The sequence below is a fragment of the Mustela putorius genome, unplaced genomic scaffold (genome assembly GCF_011764305.1).
Source record: "Mustela putorius furo isolate JIRA1106 unplaced genomic scaffold, ASM1176430v1.1 tig00000127_pilon_pilon_pilon, whole genome shotgun sequence".
NCBI classification, from domain to species: domain Eukaryota; kingdom Metazoa; phylum Chordata; class Mammalia; order Carnivora; family Mustelidae; genus Mustela; species Mustela putorius.
The window spans coordinates 16952940-16970608 of NW_025421288.1; the positions used below are offsets into that span (position 1 = coordinate 16952940).

Below are 17669 nucleotides of genomic sequence, written 5' to 3' on the forward strand. Positions count from 1 at the left end.
TAACAGCAGGGCGGTCGGGGTTTTGAGTACCCCACCCAGGGAGCCCCCTTTGCCGGCCCATTTGCCTGGGTTGGGTGTGGGGGTCTGTCCAGCTGCTACCCTTGGAGCCTCAGAGCACCCCCTATTCTGTGACAGCCAACAGCTGGCCTAGCTGCGCGCACGGTGCCCGAGCAGAGGTGACATCCTGGCCACGCAGCAGGAGCAGCAGCAGCAGCAGCATCCCAGCCCCGTGCCGGAGTGAGCGCTGCTCCAAGCCAGCCCGTGCGGGCAGGGGTGTGTGCTGCCTAGGGCCTGGGGCCAGAGGTGGTGCACTGGCCCACGCTGGATGCTGCTCCCACACTGGACCAGGGGTAAGGGCAGTGTGCCAGTGCTGGGACAGGGTGGACACAGCACCAATCCTGTGCTCCAGATTTGGCTCATGAAGGGGACAACCGGGGCTGGACGCATGGGTTGGAAGCGGGGATCAGCTTGCCTGTCACCAGGTACGTGTCCCTAAGCATGGGATGGTCTGCCGGTCCCCACATCTGGTGTGGGGAACAGAGACAGTCTGGCCTGTGCCCAGTGCCAAGGACACAGAGTGTGTCGGTGGCCCGCCCTCTCCCAGGCCATCTCCCGGGCAGGCTGAGGGGCCCTGATTAAGTTGAGGCAGTTGGCTGCCACGGACCCCTGACCGTTGTGCCCCACCACCTCGCCACAGTCCTCCAGAGGGTCAGCTCTCTCTGCGCCCAGGTGCAGGTGCACATGTGTGGCCTGCGGGCAGTAGTGTCAGGCTGTGTGCACCTTGTGAGGGCAGGGTCCCCCACCAGCCCACCTGTGATGTCTGTGCCCACAGCTGCTCCAGGGCTGTGGGAACAAGCATCTGCTCTATGAGGATGGTCCCGGCTGCCACACCCCGCTCTCACAGGTCGGCCTCAGCTTTTGCCCGCAGCTGACCGTTGAGGGAGAGCCCTGGGGACCCGGACGAGCCCTGCCAAGGTGCTGGCTTCAGGCTCTGAGGCCACCTGCTCTCAGGGACCAGCACAGACATCCACGCAGATCTGCAGCTGGGCCAGCGGAGCTCCCTCGGAGGCCGTCCCTCCTCCCTCGTGCTGCTCCCCATGGTGAACCCGACACGAGGATCTGGGTCCCTGACGCCCCCACTCCCACATGGCTCTGTCCATTACAGCTGGGATGCCCAGTGGCCGCTTCCTGGAGAACTTGGACCAACTCTCCACCAAGAACGGAGGGAGGATAGGGGAAGGGAGTGGGAGACCCACCATATGGCGTGCAACTGCACTTCCCGACCTGCCCTGTCCCTCAGGCAGCCCTCCTGTTCAGAGGGAAGGAGACCACCAGCTCCCGATCGCAGACGCACTTGTCCCAGCATGGGATTTTAATTCCTCAGGCAGACTTGGCACAGGTGCACGGCCTCGCCCAAATCTTGGCGGCGGTACCATCTTACCTCATTCTCAAGAGACCCCCAAGGACCCCGGGGGGACATGCCAACCAAGGGGCTGAGGCCCCAGGCGGAGAGGCAGCCTGTTGGACAGATGGGCCCAGGCCGGTGGCCTTCAACCCACGCACCCTCGGCCCCAGTCCTTCTGGCTGGTCAGAGGGAAGATGTGGGGTCCTGTTCTGCACCCCGCCCCCTCTCTTCTTGGCTGAGGAAAGGCTCGTGGCGGAGACCCACTGAAGTTGCCGCAGGGCTGGAGGAGCCATGGGCTGAGGAGCTGAGCGCACCTGGATTCAGCCATGCCTGACCTCGTCTGTATGACACATGAAGTTGCTTTCTGGTCTATAACTGAGAGTCCCAGGGAACCCACGGGGGACCGTGCCTCAGGCTCCCCGCCTGGCTACCCTCCCCATTTCTGCCTTCTCCGGAGAGCGTCCACCACACCCTGGCCCCACCCTGGAGTGTCCTGGGGAAGGTACGGGTGCAGGTGTCAGCCCAGACAGGCAGGCGCAGATGTGGCTGAGTGGGAGGCCACGAGGAAGCTGCAGGCCAGGGAGGGTTAGGCTGGGGAGGGGATCAGGCTAGAGGCGGACCATCCTCAACTTGGGGCCAATGAACTCAGACTTTCCGCGGAGCCTGTGAGCCCGGCTGCCAGGTGGGGAGTGGGTGGGAGGAAGGGGACCAGCAGGCCCTGAGGGTGGGGGCTGGCTGCGGCCGGCTTGGGGTACCCACAGAGGGAGGCCAGATCCCAGGACCCAGGAGCCAGCCCCGCAGCCCAGGTTGTTCAGGTGCAGGGCTCACGACCCACGACGGCGCGAGGGTGAGGGCCCTGGTGGGGATGGAGGACCCAGCCGCGTCCCACGAGGTTCCTGTGGGTTCGGGGCCGGTGCCTAGCATCTTCAAAAATTCTCCTAGGAAACTCTTGGAGCAGAACTTGCTGCCTCTGGGACTGACCTTTGTATCCGTCCAGCTGAGCAGGGAAAGGAGACTTTGTGCCCTGCAGGGAGTGGGGGCACATGGCTGGGGTTACCCTCACCCTGGTGGTTCACCTGCTCTGCACCCCTGGGGGAGTCTGGGCGGCACCTACCTGTGAGCAGGGGGAGGCGAGTGTGTGCTGGCCACAGCTCAGCCTCCAGGGGTGGGGCCCAGGGTCCCGCCCTGGCTTTGACCTCAACTGTCACGCAGTCCTTGGAGAAGGAGAAGTCCAGCTTGTTCCCCTGGTAAGAGAGGCCACAGATGCACACTCCAGACACCCCGGCCAGACATATGGGGTCGAAGGTCACGCCAGCGCTGGTGATCCTGGGGGGAGGGAAGCCGTTCATTCGAGAGCAGGCGGGGTGGGGGGGGGACTGCTCTGGGCCAGACATGCACTCACCTGAACCCTGTGAATCCAAAGAGGGCCGCTTGCAGGAAGCCCCCCATGCCTGTCAGGAAGTTCACGGCGCCTGACCTGTCTGCGTTCTCCGTCCACACCTGCATGTGCCAAGGCAGTTAGTGGCCAGACTCCCGGGACATGGGCCCCGGGAGCTGCTGCCCCTGCTTCCAAGGGTCAGGCATGTGTCCCCAGGAACCTGCCCCTGCTGCGCTCCCACTCCTGCCCCCCAGGGCCACAGCGGAAGGCGGGTGTGTAGCTCCCCGCACCAGGCACACAAGCACATGAGCTGACATGGAGACCCAGCTACCTTGAAGGGCTCAGCTATGTGGGCAAAGCATCTTTCCAGGAGGTCCCGCGCCCGCCAGGGGTCCTTCAGCTCCATCCAGCCCACGGCAAACATGCTCTGGGGTCAGAGGTCAGAGGACATGCTGGGGCAAAGCCCAGCACATGGGGAGGGGAGACGGAGGCTAGTGGGGGAGGGCTGGGGTTGCTGTGAGGACCACCCCCCCACACCCCTGCAGTTTCCTTACCCAGGTCATGGCAGGGCCCCTTGGAGATGTCACAGCCTCATAAATCTCCAGGTTCTTCCTGCGAATGTGAGGACTCAGGTGGAAAGGGACGGGGTAACCCAGGAGCACGACGTCAGCCTGCTTCACCTCCTCTCCTGGGGAGGGACGGGTGCTGCCGACGCAGGTGGGAGCAGGAAGGGGGGCTGCTCCCTCGGGTAGGGGACGGCCAGGGCGGACACAGATCCCGTGGGAGGCGTGAAGGGGCCCTGAGGTAGCTCCCAGTGCACTCACCAGGCTGGTACCCGTCAAACTCAGGGTGGAAGTTCTGCCTCGGGTCAAAGGGCACCTTGATCTTATCGGCCACCACTAGCCACTCGCTGGGAACAGGCTGACCCAGGTCCTGGGCCAGGGCAGCAGCAAAGCGCAGGCTGGGGCAGAGGCAGGGAGAGGGTATGGCCTGAGCCCTCCCAGCTGGACCTCTGCGTGGTGGAGCTTTGGCCAGGGATTTTGGTCTGACCTGTTCTGGACCAGCACGTTGGTGTACACGGAGTTGTTGACTCCTGAATGGTATTCGTCGGGAGGCATGACTCCTGGGCACACAAGTACAGGATGGTGCTTAAGTGAAGGGTCCTAGGGACCTGCCCCTGATGCCAGTAGCCAGTGTGGGCCTGACCACATCAGGTGATGGAGATCCCGGCTGAACCGAGGACCACACCTGCCCCACCTACTCTCCCTGCCACAGCTGTCCGTGCCTCGCCCTCCCCGGGACCAAGCCCCTCCCCACGACTATCCCTCCCTTCTCGCGCCCTCACCCTTCAGGTGGTACGTTCCCTCCTCAGGGCTCCACTCCACACGGCTGCACCAAAACTCAGCCACAGCTCTGACCACATCCCAGCCACCAGCCTCCCGGAAGAGCTGCACGTCCTGGGGGAACAGGAGAGCTGGGACAAGGACCACGCCGCCAGTGACCAGTCTGCATCGGTCACTGCATTCCTGAGTGCCCAGTAGTGAGGGTCCGGCCCCAGATGACAAGTCATGGTGGGGGTTGCGGAGCACGGCCCCGCTGGATGGGCGCGTGGTCCTACCTGGTGGGCATGGCATCCCCTCACCTGGGTGGCATGGTAGTACAGCTCGAAGGCCAATGCCACGGCTCCATTGATGTGAATCTCCTGCGTCCCATAAATGTCCTCAGGGCAGACCTCCAGACCAGAACCCGCACTCTCCCAGGCAAACTTGGCTCCCTGAGAGGTTGGGGGCATGGAGCAGACCTGACTTTTCTAGGGCCTTGGCGCACAGGGACGGCCCACCCACTTCCCGGTGCTCTCCCCACCCACAGAGGAGCCTGAGGCGATGGGTGCAGGCCTAGGAGGGATGTGGGGACATCAGGTACTTCAGGGGATCCACAGGGTGGGTGCCTGGGCCCCCTCACCTGGTAACCCAGCTTCCGGGCATTGTCTAGGGCCCCGCCCAGGGTCCGGACACGGTACTCCAGGAGGGCCCTGGCGGCCTCTGGGTGGAACATCAGGATGTTTGGGAACATCCAGAGATCCTGACAGCGAGTAAGGAAGGGCCCCATGTTCAGAGCTCTCACACCCCTTCTGTCTCTCCCCTGCCCACATGCTGCCTTGGCCAGAGCCAGCGCTCCTCACGCCGCCTCCCTGAGAGCTCCTGTCTCCGTCCAGCTTCTTCCTGTGCTGCCCACCCTGGGTCCCCCGCACCTGCCCCCCCACCCATGTCCCAGCCTCCAGACTAGGTGCTCCTCGGCTTTGGTCCTCAGCAGGCACCTGGGGCCCCCCGGGAGCTCAGGCCAGAAGCTGCGTGGGTGGCACCACGGCCCACTAGCTGCCTGACCTGGAGTGAGTGACTCAGCCTCACCAGGGTGGGCCACAGCACTGGCCTCTTGAGGTGTCTGAGGAGCAGGGGCAGCAGCTCGGACCCTCCCACGCTCAACGGACACCGAGCCCCAGGCTCTCCCAGCTCCCACTCCTGTCCGAGCCCCGACCTCCTCTGCCCCCTCAGCAGCCACGAGGGCCCTCCCAGAGTACACCTTTGGCAGCGTCTCTCCAGTTCAAGTCTCCGTGGCCCTCACAGCCCCTGCAACGGCTCTTCCTCATTCTGCCCCTGCAGATGCCCCGCACCCCCTCAGCTCTGCTGTTTGTACCCTCTGACCCCTTTGCCTGAATCACTCTTTTCCACCAAATGCCCATATATTCTTTGGTTGAGATTCCACCTCCTCCAGGAAGCCTTCCCTTCTGCCATGGCCTCTGTGCTTCCTCAGTTCACAGCCCCATCCCAGGGAGGGCAGAGATAGCAGCTTGCCTGTGCCCTTAGCACCGTCTGTGCCCGTATGCCGCCCCGTCTGTGGCTGCTGTGTGCCGGGGGTGGACTGGTGCGTACCTGGTCCCAGAAGACGTGGCCCCAGTAGCATTCCTCTCGGCTCCCGTTGGACAGGCCCCCAGGGCTGAGGCCGTGGCAGGTGTATCCTGGGACCCCGGGCTGGGGCAGCGCACTGAGCAGGTAATAGAGGGCACCACGCAAGGCCTGGCGCAGGGCTAGGGGCCCTAGCACATCCAGGCCACAGCCAGCCCAGAGCTGGGCCCAGGCCTGGGCATGGGTGGGGTACAGAGTGCCTCCTGCCTGCAGCCGCAGGGCCTCGGTAAGGCAGGCTTGGGCCTCAGCCTGGCTGCCCCCCACCACGGTCAGGAACTCCCAGGTCCGGTCTTGCTCTCTCTCCCCAAGCGTCAGGGCTGGGGGCACTGGTGTCCACAGCATGTGTACCTCCTGCTGGGAACCCCCAGGTTGCTCCGGGGTTAGCGTGCGGCCATAAAGATACCTGCAAGAGTGTGGCCATGTCTAAGGGACCAGCTCCCTCCTTGGTCTACCTGGCCAGGCATGACCCCCTCCTCACCGGGCTCCTTGGAAGTCAGGACCCAGATGCAGGTCCAGGTCTGGGCTTTTTGGGGAGAAGGTGGACCGCAGCAGCACCGTGACGGGGCCGTCCCCCACGGCCACACGGGAGATGGACACACTGAATGCCATGACGTGAGGCAGCGTGCGGTGGGCGTAGATGCGCTGGGAGGCCCGGAAGCTGGGGCTCTCTAGGGTGTGCAGAAAGGAGCCTGGGAATGGGTGGCAGGGGGTGTGGTCAGGGCAACCTGCATGCCCCACTGAGGGCCAGTGAGGACGGTTACAAAGCCACTCGCCCCTCAGGGAGGCAGAGCCGCCCTCTGAGTGCCAGCCGCCCTGTCTGGAGAGCTCCAGCGGCACAGACGACAGAGGACGCCAAGCTTGCCCGGGTTCGGGAGGCCTGCAGGGCTGAAGCCCTCCTCTTCTCCGTGAGTCGGGCATCCTGAGTTGGAAGGTGGCAGGGTGGGGCTGCCATCCCGTCAATGGCTCAGGGGGGGCACAGGGCGGTGCTGGTTACCTGTGTTAGTGTCCAGGACAAAGGTCTCTGTCAGCTGATCTCCTGTGTCTCCAGGGACCTCCAGCTGGACATTGAGGGGACTTGGCAGAACGGCCCGGTGTGTGTCCCCGCTAGCCCCATTGTACACGCCACTCACATGCAGTGTGTCATGATACACACGTGTGCCCAGGTATGTGTTGGTCATGGTGGCCAAGAGCCGGGGGTCGCTGGGCAGAGAACGGGCAGTGAATATGGTGGGGTCCTCACTGGCATCCTCCATGGAAAGCCTTGCTCAGCAGAGGGGCCTGTTAAAGGGGGAGTCAGTGGCTTCCACAACTGGCTGGGCCTCCCTCTTCTGACTGTCTGTAAAGTCCCAAGCCCCCTTCCTCCCACCCCACAGCTTGGCTGATGCCTGGGACAGCTGGTGGGGAGGGTGTGGGCCTCCTGGGCATCTCGGTCTTCCACAGACTCCACTTTTGAGCCCCCCAGGAAACACTTTCCACCCTAAGAGATGCTCAACTCCTGACAATGATCTCCAGACACCCAGCTGGGTCCCCAAACTCCCACCTTCCAGCTGTTTCCAAGCCACACCCCCAGGAGCCCCGACCTGTCAGTGGGGAGTGAGGAGGCCTCCGTCTTCCGCAGGGTGGTCCTCAGGAAGGCGGGCTTGGGAGAGGGGGTGTCTGTGCCGCAGCGCGGTCCCGGGCCGTCGGGGCGGTGGGGGCGGGGTTGGGGTGGGGGCGGAGGCCAGCGGCCTTGGGCCCGGAGGTGGCAGGAGCGGGGGTTCCGGGAGGCAGGCTGGGGAGGGTCTCTGGGGCTCACCGCGGCCCTGTGTGTCCCCAGGCTCCAGCCCGCTCCGCGGCGCTCCTCCACGGCCAAAGGACACTCAGCTCCCGCTGCCCCGTCGCCGGAAGGCCTTGCGGTCCCGCCCTCAGGGCCGCGCAGGGCGGGACAGCCGTGCCCCCACCCCGGGGCGGGGCAGCTGGCGGGCGACAGGCCGCGCTGGTCCGTGCGCAGACCCGGTGCTGCCGCTGCGCGGGTGGCGCTCGCGGGAAAGTGCGCGGGAGGCACAGGTTGAACTCGGACCCCAAGGAGGTGTCCAGGGGCGGGTACGAGAGGGGCAGGGCCTTTGATCGGCGCTTGCCCCGCTCCGGCCGTCGGTTTCCTCCGTCTCTCCGCGAGCTTCCGTGTCTCCCCTTTGGAGGGGTGGCGACGCGATCCTCCAGGAGCCGTCCCTCCCTTGGCTCTGGCCCCACCCTCTGACTCTCCGGGGCCTCTGCTCTCAGACTTGGTTCCCCACCTGCCCATGCGGTCACTCCAGCGCTGGGCCCTGGGCACACGCCTTGCCTCTCTGCCCTGCCTGTGCTTTGACCACCGGGCTCAGCCAGAGACACTCCGAGTCAACATACCCCTTGGAACCAGCTCTACTTGCCACCGCCCCCAGTACGGGTGTAGGGAACTGCGGGGGACCAGCTGCTCAGGCCCCTCCTGGGCCCACACCCACTTCCACCCAGCGAGTCCTGAGTCCATGGTTCTGCGCTGGCCAGGGCTTGCCAGCTCTCCCCATTCCCCACTGCAACCTCTGAGAACAAGTCGTCCTCTTGGGTAAACACAGCCCTCCTCACCATGTGCTTCTTCTCTGCCCTCTATGGTCCTTGGTAACACTGGGCCACAGCCACCCCGAGACTGACCCGGTGGGACTGTGTCTTCGGCTCAGAAGCCTGCCGTGGTGCCCGCCTCACGGGGAGGAGCCGGCAACCCTGAACTTGCCCTGACCGCCTGCGCTGGTGTCCGGCGCCCCACTAGCTTCCCTGCTGCTTCTGCAACAGCCCGGGCATGGACTGAATGTGTGCCCCCAAATCCATCAGCGGAAATCTGATCCCCAGTGTGACCGTATTTGGAGGTGGGGCCTTTGGGAGGTAATTAGGTCAAGAGCTGTCAGGAGTGGGATTAGCGACTTCACAGGAAAGGCCCAAGAGCTAGCTGGCTCCCTTTCTGCCATGTGAAGAGACAGCACGAGGACAGCCCTCTGCCACCATGGAGAGGGCCCTCATCAGATGCCAGGATGACTGGCACCTTGGCCTTGGACGTCCCAGCCTCCAGCACGGTGAGAAATAAACCCTTCCCCAGTCCCCAGTGTGTGGTATTTTGTCTTGATAGAGGAGGGGGCTAAGACACTTCTCTTCTTGACCTTTGTACTTGGCTCTTGCTTTCCCTGGAGCAAGTTCCTTCAAGATGCTCTCAGGGCTTGGTGCTCACACCCCTCTGTTCTCAAATGCCCTGTCCCCCGTTAGACTTCCCCAGACCCCTGACCTTGTAACCCGAAAGCCTCGACTCCATTGTCTGCCTTTTGCACTACTTCATGTTCCCCCAAAGCACTGGTCGGCCCGTCTGTACACGTTTATTGTCTTTCTTCCTGTCAGGCTCGGGGATTTTTGTCTGTTTTGTGGAGTGAACGCTGGACTTGAGGTGGTCATGGAGGGGACGTCCCCCCAGGAAGGGAAGGTGTTGACTCTGTGGTTCTCATCCGCCCGGACCGAGGTCTGAGGAGCTGGTCGGGCCCACTGTGTGCAGCAGAGACCCGAGCACCGGGGGGCTGAGTGCTGTGGCTCGGCTCCGGCATCACTCGGCTTCCTCTCCCAGGGGATGGGGAATAGAGCCCCCCTCATACAGGTGGGTTGGTGGCCAGAGAAAAGAGGTGAGCCCTTGTGAGGGTGCTTGACTATGTGCAACAGAAGCCGACAGAAGCAAATCCAAAGCGGAACATGTCACCCGTGTGTGGGGTGGGGGTAGGCGGCCTACCAACCCCGCGCCAGCACAGCCCCCCCCACTCCCGGCGGCTGCTCCAGGCCTCGCCCTGGGCTCCATCCCTGAAGGCCTAGCCGTGAGCGGATACCTCTGCACTGGGACCACACAGCCTCAGCAACAGCTTCAAAGACCCGAATCCCTGGGGAGGAATGGCAACCTGCCCACGTTTGGTCAGGGTCAGCCCCCACATGGCCCCCCGGGAGCAGGGCCAGAGTTGCACTGTGGGGCCCGAAGTGCAGGTGGGGTTGGGATCAGTGGTCTGTGCCGAACGCACCAGGTGAAGGCGGACCTGTGGCAGGCGCTCCCTGACTGGGGCGCTCAGTGCCATTGTTCTTGCTGGAGGCGTCTGCGGTGGGGGGACGGGGGATGGCTGGAGGCCCCAGGAGAGGCAGGTGGGTGGAGCAGCAGTGGGGGCTTGGGGGAGGAGGGGTCGCTGGTGTGGAGGACAGAGAGGTAACATGTGCCCAGGGTGTGGGGGGAGGGGCATGTCCCAGGACCTGTCCCCGACCAGGTAAGGGACCACGTGCGTCCTCAACTCCGATCTGCCTGCCCCCAGCAACTCAGGCTCAAAAGAGCTGCCCAGAGCTGACAGCAGTGTCCTCTTGCCCTTGGGATGAGGAAGTCCACTCCGTAGGGCTGACTTGAGCCCTCCCCCGGCCTTCAGGAACTCAGAGGGCACTGCTGTGTCCTGCGGGAGGCCTGGGGTGACCGTCCAGGGCTGGGTGCGTGATGACCAGGTCTGGCTTTGCTGTCTTCACCACCTGAAGCTCCTTCAGGGACTGCTCGCTCAGCTGCACGGAGGTCAGCCTGTGGCCGTGCGCACAGAGCACAGGAGGGGGTAGGGTGGGGAAGTTGAGGCTAGGACTAGGGGGACCGTGACAGGCCGGGGGTGGGGGCAGTGATGGTGCTGTTGGCCCAGGCAGTGCTGAAGGGACACAGTGACAGGAGGTGGTTACTCAGGGACGTATGAGGCTGGGGGAAGGGGCTTGGGCCCAGAGTCTTTTGGGGAGCAAAGGGTGTTGGGATCACTGGCCCAGAGTTGCCATGGGCCCCAGATGACACCCGGACATTTCAGTCTGGTAGAGCGGCTGAGGCCAAGGGCTGGGCAGGGCTTTGGAGCATGGCTGTCCAGGGGCTGGGTTTGAGAGTGGTTGCTGGGGGCGGGGGGCGGGAGGGTTTCCCCTTCAGCATCCAGGAGAAGTCCCCAGGCACCCAGCCCAACCCATGGTTGAGAGGCTGAGTCCCCAGCACCTTTCCCACCCCTGCCTCTACCTGAGGGTCTGTAGGCGGCATCCCGGGTGCTGGAGGACGGCACACAGGTCGGTCACTGTGGGCTCTGATAGCTGGCAGTCACCGAGTTCCAGGATCGTCAATGCTGGGCTCTGCCTGAGCACGCTGGTGAGGTACTGAAAGGCTTCCTGAAGGCGGGGCTGCCACACCCTTGGGGGAGGAGGAGCCTCAGGACCGCTGTGGACACCCCCCTCCCTGGCCCACAACCTGTCCCACCGGTGGCCTCTCCCAGGCCAGGTCTCACCGGAGCTTCTGCACCCGGCACTGCGGCCAGGCCAGGCCCTCACTCAGCACCCGCAGGCCTGCCTCGCTGAGCCGGTTGTGGAGGAGGCCTAGCTCCCTCAGGGCGGGGGCCTCCCTCAGAGCCTCGGAGAGGTCTCGGCAGATGGAGTCCGGCAGTCTGCAGCGGCACAGCCTGTGGGCAAGAGGCACGTAGATCTGGCTTCAGGCCCCTTGGCTGCTTGGCTATAGCCCACTGGGCAAACTGGCCACTCCTGTGTGGGGGTGGGGGTGGGGAGGGGGAGGTTTAGTCCGGGGATGGGCTGGCTCGGCAGCAGCAGAGATCTGTCCTTTGTCTCCGCATGTGTGCCTGGGTTGCCAGGGCCATCTGAGCGAGGGCAGGCCTGCACACCTCTCCCTTACGGCACAATTCTCTCCCAGCATCTGAAGAGCCCGTTTAGATCTTACTGCCACGTGTTTAATTGCGTCGCCACCCGTTGAGTTTAGGGGGGCCGTGGTTAATGCAGTTAGCCAGTCCCCAGCAATCAAGCGGTTGGCTTGTTTCTACTTTGCTGCCTTTAGAAACAATGCTGTGATGAACCTTTTCATGCACTGAGTTTAGGTGGGCCAAGCTTGCTGATCACTGCCCTCTGTTTCTTCCCAGGTTGCTGGAGTACCCTCCCACCAGGCCAACCGTGTCACCATGCCCCACTACTAGCTGCCTGCTGAGGCAAGACCTACTGGCTCAGTTTCACAGGGGTGGAAACGAGCTCAGACAGACTGGCTTGCCCAAGGGCTCGGCGGCAGGCAGCTGGGACTCAAAGCCTGTGGCCCGAGTACTTCCCTCCACTTCCCTCCGCTGCCTGGGAGAGTTCAGAGGGGCTGCCCAGGAACCCCTCTTTCTAGTAGCTCCTCGCAGCCTTTCTTTGGAAGGAAAATACATTCTGGTCTTCCTTATCCCTCCCCCAGAATGCAAAGCTGCACCACGCTTTCCACTCAACCTGCGGCCAAAGCCTCCTTCCTCATGACCACTGAAGCTGGTGAGGGAGCCCCGATCCGCACCCCCTCCTCCTTCCCCGTCCTGAGTGGGCATAGCCTGTTGACCCCATCCCGGGACACCAGAGTTCCCCTTGGCCATTTCCAGCCAGGGCTACATCTCTGTCCCTGCCCAGACTATCCTGTTTTGCATCCCTTCCAAGGGAGGGTGGGGGCTCGGTCACTCACGTCAGGCTGTGCAGACCACAGTGTTGGTCAGTCATGGCCTCGAAGAGTGTACGTAGTGGAGAGGCCTGGGATTTTCTCGCGGTGGCTTGTGAACTGGTGGGAGAGAGACCAAGGTGAAGACCGCCTGTCGCCTCCCAGTCCCTCCCTCCTTCCTGTGGTCCTGAGGTGTCAGAGCTGCCTCTGTCCTCAGCCCCAAACTGAGCCGGGACCCCTCCACCCTCTTCACTCCAAACCCAGAGGGAAGCTGTTCCTCTGGGGCCTCATGCGCCTCCCTGCTGAAGCAGCCTCTGTGAGTCCGGCCTGTGCGTGTGGGGTGTCGCTGTCATTCCGAGATGGGTCGGTCATTGCACCTGCGGTGGGCGTCCCCAGCCCCAGCCCCTGCCAACACCCCGACAGTCATCATGTCAATAGATGCTGAGCTCTGGGTAGTGCCGGGATGGAGCTAAGACGATTTGCCCTGAAGGAGCTGAGGGTCTGGTGAGGGGGATAGACATGGGCAGAAGTCATGGCATATAGTGGTCTATGGGGTACTTCTGGGGACAAAGGGGTCCCAGGCCAGCTGGGGGAGCCTGCCAGAGCACTGATGACAGGCAGCAAATAGTGTTCTGGGTGGAGGGAACAGCAGGTACAAAGCTCAGGGCACAGCTGGCATAGTGCATTCCAGAACTTATTAGAAAGCTGGACCACAGCCACATGGCCATGGTAAGAGGTTTGTCTCGGAGGGGACCGGCTAGGAGCTGGCATGGCAAGGGCCCCTTGGGAGGGAGATGGACAGATGGACATCGGAGGCTTCCTTGAGAGGGCTCGAGCTCCTCCTTGGGGGAACAGACCTCTGGGCGTGGGCGGCCTCCCCCTGCGCAGATGGACGCAGCGCGCACATCCCCCCACCCAGGGTCTGTGGACTCACGAGCTGCCGCTGAGGCTGCCATGCAGTCGCTTTATCAGGCTCTTCTTCTTCTTCTCCTGCGGGGGGACCAGCACACAGCTAACCAGCCGCAGGGCCTGCCCGGCTGGGCAACTCCTCACGCAGTAGCTCAGGACCAGCAGGTCCAGGCGGCTGAAGTGCACTCGCTCCAGCAGGAGCTCCGGCCAGCCGCGCAGCGCCTGGTGCACAAAGGTGCTCTCCTGCGTCTCGTACAGGCAGTACAGGAGTTCTAGCGGGTAGCTGAGCTCGCCCTCCTCCTCCTCTTCTGGCTCCTGGGAGCCTTCCGGAGCTTCCGTCTCTTCAGTCCCCTCGGGAGCCGCCCTCGGGTGACCCTGGCCCTGTTCCTGCACCCAGCGCAGGACATCCTGCTTCACGCGCTTGGAAACCACGCCGCCGCAGCCGAAGTGGCGCTCGATGTCACGCAGCCGCTCCCCGTTCAGCAGCCCGAAGAGGAAGCGCGTGGTGAGCGTGAGGTGGCCGCGCAGCTCGGTGCCCCCCTGCAGAAGCGCCCCTACGCTGTCAGCTGGTGCCTCCAGAGCCTTCTCCTGCTCCAGCAGGTAGGATAGCGCTGCGAAGAATTCCTGGAAGCTCTGGTCCATGAACTGGTAGGTGACCTCTGTCTCCAGCACGCCTGGCAGTTCTTTCTTGCTGAGAAACAGCGTCTGCACTTTAGAGCCACGAAGTTCCAGTCGTTCCAGATCCTTCTCAGGGAACTGCGCCCTGTGCCGGAGGGTACCTTCGCGGGCCAGGCGGCCCAGTTTCCGCAGCTCTTCCTGCATCTGGGGGCCGTCCGTGGCAGGCGCCGAGCTCAGGACGCTGGTGATGAAGAGCAGGTATACGGACGTGGTGGTCTTGGAGGTACGCGACAGGTCCTGGTGGAGCTGGAGCTGCTGGCGCAGGACGGTGCACACGATCCAGCACACGAAGGGCACGAAGCACAGAGCGAATAGAGTCTCGTTCTCCTTCACGAAGCGGTAGGCCCGCTCCGCCATCCGTTCGTCCCGAAAAAACTTGTGGAAGTACTTCTTCTTGTCCTTGTCGGAGAAGCCGCGCACCTCCGCGCACTGCGGGGAGCACAGGCGGCCCTGCAGCCTCCCGGGGGCGGTGGCGCGCGCGGTCACCAGCAGGCGGGCTCCGGGCAGCAGCGTCTTGCTCATCAGGCCGTCCAGCACGCGCGCGCCGTCCGCCTCCTCGAAGGGGTCTGTGCAGGGCGCGGCGTCGGCGGGTCCCGGCGGCAGCTCGTCCGCGCCGTCCAGGATGAAGAGCAGCCGCTCGGAGCGAGCGAGCATCTGGCGCACGGGCGCGCTGCGGTGGGGGCACTGGTCGAGGACCAGGCGGGCCAGGCTGCACGGGCCTGGTCGCTCCAGCAGCTCGCGGCAGGGCAAGAAGAAGGCGAAGTCTACCTGGTCGTGGTACAGCTTGCCCACCGCCCAGTCGTACAGGATCTTCTTGGCAGCCATGGTTTTGCCGATGCCCGCCGGGCCCTGCAGCACGACCGTCAGAGGCCGCTGACCCTCTTCGTCGCGGCCGAACAGGCGGTTGAAGGTGTGGGTGTCCGAGCGCCGAGCGCGCTCCGGCTCCGGCTCCTCCGCGAGCCCCGGAGCCTCGTCCACCAGCGCGGCGCTCTCGCGCGCGATCAGCAGTTTGGTGAAGCGCTTGTTGATCTTCACCGAGCGGGCGTTCCTCTCCTTCACCTTGGCGTGCTGCTGCAGGACGTGCTCTCTGTACTTCTTCTTGTACTCTGGCGGGGGCGGGAGAGGGGGCGGGGGGGGCGGTCAAGGGAACGGGGGGAGGACTTGGACGGGAGCCGCGTCCCTGGACCCTTCCTCAGCCCGCTAGGTTCAGGTCTGTTTCCCGGGCCACACCCCCAGCCCCTCCGCCCAGCCACCCTCCCGCACACCCTCCCCCAGCTGCCCCGGACGCTCATGCTGCAGACCTGAGGGTCACTGTACCCTCCCCCACCCCACCCCCACCCCCGCCCCCACGGCTTGGGGTGGGTGCTTCGCAGGAGACAGACTTACCCGACACGGAGAGCAGTGCGGAGGAGCCGGGGCTAAACCCTGGAAGGGAGACCTGCAGTGAGGCCCCGCTGAACGCGCAGGGGCGGGGCGGGGCGGGGCGGGGGCCGCAAGAGGGAGTTGGGGGCCCCCTTGGGAGCGCCCAGGACCCGAGCCCCGAGAATCAGCCCTGGTGGGGCTGTGCATGGGGAAGCGGGAAGGATGGTGGCGCGAGGCCTAGACTCTGTCCGGGCTGAAGGGAACAGAGAGGCAGGGACCCCTGCGACCCCCGAGCCCGCGCTCACACTGCAGCCCCTGCTCCTTGAGTCGCGCAGCCACGTCGCGCACATCCGCCCTCTTCAGGGTCTTTCGGGCCACGTCCAGGGCAGGCTCCGGCCCGTAGAACTGGATCATCTGCTCCGCGAGGTCCACGGCGTCGGCGCGCTCCAGCCGCCCCCACGGGATGCTGCGGCCGTCCAGGGCCGCGTCCCGCAGCTTGTGGCGGAAGCGCTTCAGCTGCTCTTGGCTCAGGTCCTCGAGCGCGGCCTGGAGTAGGTCTCGCGCCTTGGCCGCACGGGCCTCGGTGCTGGGGGCAGGCGGGCGGTGGCGGTCAACACGCATGTGGTTGCGGGGACCCCGGCCCTGCCCCGCCTCCCACCCTACCCGACCCCGGGGTGCACGACGGTCAGCGGCTCCCACGAGGCCCCGTTGCTCCAGGGAACACTCGCGGGGAGGAGAGGCATGGAGCGGGGAGCGGGGCTTTGCTCCCAGGCTTTGCCGCCTGGTGGTAAGTGGGTACCCCCCCTACCCCAAGGCCCTGGCCACCGCTGACCCCAGCGCTAGGGGGCGCCTTCCCACTTGTTGTGTCCCTGCCAAGCGGGGGCAGGCCAGGTCAAAAGCCCAAGATGCTACCAGAGCCTGCACTCTCCCCTTTCCTCCTTCCCTCTCTGGGAGCCTCCAGCAGAGCCAGGCTGGCCTCAGTGGAGAGCCAGACTGTGCCCCACAGGTCCCTGCGACACTCATCTCACTGCGCCCTTTGGTGGGGCCCAGGCTGGGGGGGCCTCACACCAGGGCCTGAGTCTGAGCCCCTGGTAGGGAAGAGAGCCCCTGATGCCTTCTGTGCAGATGGAGTCCCTAGAGTTCTGAGCCTGGGGCATGTTGGGGAAAGGGCGTGGATGAGGCGTGTGAAGCCCCAGGGAGACAGCAGCCCGATGCCTTAGAGGGCTTCCTGAGTGACCATCCCGAAAGCCAGCACTCACCCGGAGCGGAGGGCCTCTGGTTGGTCCATGGAGTCTGGCACCTAGGAAGAGCGCTTTGGGGCAGAAGCAGGGATCAGAAAGGCTCCTCTCCCCAGGTTGACAGAAGCCAAGTTCTAGGGGATTTGCCCAGCTCCATCCATGCCCGAGCCCCAAGGGCTGTAGCTCAGCTGGCACTGAGATGTCGGTCCAGCAGTCACCAGGCTCCCGAACTCAGGAACCTGGGCATGTGCACACAATCACCTTTTAAGAGTTTTGCTGGGTGACCTTTGATTTTTGTCTAATCTTTTTCCCCCAGTACTGTACTCTGAAAACCCACAGGGCGTGGCAGCAAGGGAGAGCCGTGAGCAGGTGTCAGCAGGGCAGGGAAGACAGTGGCTGGCTCCGAACTAGACCTTCAACTCTAGGGCCTCAACATAGGTGACACTCTGAAGGTAGCAGGGAAGAAGGGCTTCTTGGGCCGAGGGGACACCAGGGCTCGCACAGTAGTACCAGGGGAAGGAGGCTGTCACGTGGGCCAGGGAAGAGCTCTGCAGCTCCCCAGGTCTGGCGTGAGCAGTGGATGGGGAGAGGTGGGGAGGTGAGGCGTGTGTGAGACTGATGTGCAGCCACGTGTGACCAAATGAATGTGGGATTCTCCTGGACAGCGTCTGCCTGCATGAAGCGTGTGTGTTTGTGTGTGTGTGTGCATCTATGTGACCACCGTGTTTGTGTGAGTGCACCTGTAGTCGGTGACATAGTTGGCGACATAACAGGCCCCAAAGATATCAGGTCCTACTCTCTGGAACCTGGGAAGGTCCCCTTCTATACAAAAGGGGCTCTGCAGCCGTGATGGAACTCGGGATCTAGAGATGGGAGATTGTCCTGCATCGCCCAGATGGGCCGTAAAGGTCATCTCAAGGACCTAGCTAGAGGCCGAGGGGGATTCAGCCCAGAGGACCGCGAGATGACCAAAAGTCAGCCACGAGGCTGCTGGCTCTGAAGTGGGGAGAAGGGGCCTTGAGCCAGGGAGCACGGGAACACAGCACCAGAAGCTGGGAATGCGGCTTGGAAAGGCAAGGGGAGGTCTTGTCCTCTCGGGCCTCTGGAGGGAATGTGGCTGAGCCAACCCGTGGCACTCAGCTCAGCGAAACGGCTTTTGGACTTCAGACCTCTGGAACCACAAGAGAATAAGTGTGTACCGTCTTAAGCCAGGTTTACAGTAGGGAACGCAGCAGCCCCAGAAGATGGA

The 17669-nt window shown here is 64.0% G+C and overlaps 2 protein-coding genes across 7 annotated transcripts; both read right to left on the minus strand.

Annotated features, from left to right (window-relative positions):
• Positions 1–1336: 1336 nt before the first annotated feature.
• PGGHG (protein-glucosylgalactosylhydroxylysine glucosidase) lies at positions 1337–8440 on the minus strand. Of its 3 annotated transcripts, none has more exons than XR_006602683.1 (14): positions 7327–8435; positions 6741–7024; positions 6225–6435; positions 5714–6149; positions 4746–4865; positions 4426–4557; positions 4129–4240; positions 3834–3906; positions 3608–3744; positions 3338–3471; positions 3115–3210; positions 2808–2905; positions 2520–2649; positions 1337–2429 (listed from the first exon to the last, which is right to left on the minus strand). XR_006602683.1 is itself a non-coding variant. In XM_045067269.1 (14 exons), the coding sequence occupies exons 2-14, from the start codon at positions 6997–6999 to the stop codon at positions 2344–2346; spliced, it is 2097 nt and encodes a 698-aa protein (XP_044923204.1). In that variant the 5' UTR covers positions 7000–7024; positions 7327–8440; the 3' UTR covers positions 1337–2343. The 3 variants fall into 3 exon arrangements, 2 of the variants coding, with proteins under 2 accessions (XP_044923204.1, XP_012905716.1); XM_045067269.1 differs by having other exon boundaries at positions 2520–2722; positions 7327–8440; XM_013050262.2 differs by having other exon boundaries at positions 2520–2731; positions 7327–8431.
• A 664-nt stretch (positions 8441–9104) lies between these two features.
• On the minus strand, positions 9105–16651 carry NLRP6 (NLR family pyrin domain containing 6). Of its 4 annotated transcripts, XM_045067253.1 has the most exons (8): positions 16442–16651; positions 15488–15768; positions 15207–15245; positions 13168–14926; positions 12261–12353; positions 11062–11232; positions 10800–10967; positions 9105–10334 (listed from the first exon to the last, which is right to left on the minus strand). In XM_045067253.1, the coding sequence occupies exons 1-8, from the start codon at positions 16468–16470 to the stop codon at positions 10196–10198; spliced, it is 2679 nt and encodes an 892-aa protein (XP_044923188.1). In that variant the 5' UTR covers positions 16471–16651; the 3' UTR covers positions 9105–10195. The 4 variants fall into 4 exon arrangements, 3 of the variants coding, with proteins under 3 accessions (XP_044923188.1, XP_044923191.1, XP_044923196.1); XM_045067261.1 differs by lacking the exon at positions 9105–10334 and having other exon boundaries at positions 10828–10967; positions 11062–11311; XM_045067256.1 differs by lacking the exon at positions 9105–10334 and having other exon boundaries at positions 10825–11311.
• Positions 16652–17669: the final 1018 nt, after the last annotated feature.

What these genes read in the sequence shown, in the direction of transcription:
- PGGHG (XM_013050262.2), bottom strand. Translation starts at nt 6,999, where the DNA reads ATGGAGGATGCCAGTGAGGACCCCACCATATTCACTGCCCGTTCTCTG. An exon ending in GCCACGTCTTCTGGGACCAG is followed by an intron (nt 4,866 to 5,713) that starts GTACGCACCAGT and finishes ACTCGCTGTCAG; the next exon opens with GATCTCTGGATGTTCCCAAA. An exon ending in GGGGCCCTGCCATGACCTGG is followed by an intron (nt 3,211 to 3,337) that starts GTAAGGAAACTG and finishes CTCTGACCCCAG; the next exon opens with AGCATGTTTGCCGTGGGCTG.
- NLRP6 (XM_045067253.1), bottom strand. Translation starts at nt 16,470, where the DNA reads ATGGACCAACCAGAGGCCCTCCGCTCCGG. An exon ending in CAAGGAGCAGGGGCTGCAGT is followed by an intron (nt 15,246 to 15,487) that starts GTGAGCGCGGGC and finishes TCTCCCTTCCAG; the next exon opens with GGTTTAGCCCCGGCTCCTCC. An exon ending in TGTGGTCTGCACAGCCTGAC is followed by an intron (nt 11,233 to 12,260) that starts GTGAGTGACCGA and finishes TCTTGCCCACAG; the next exon opens with GCTGTGCCGCTGCAGACTGC.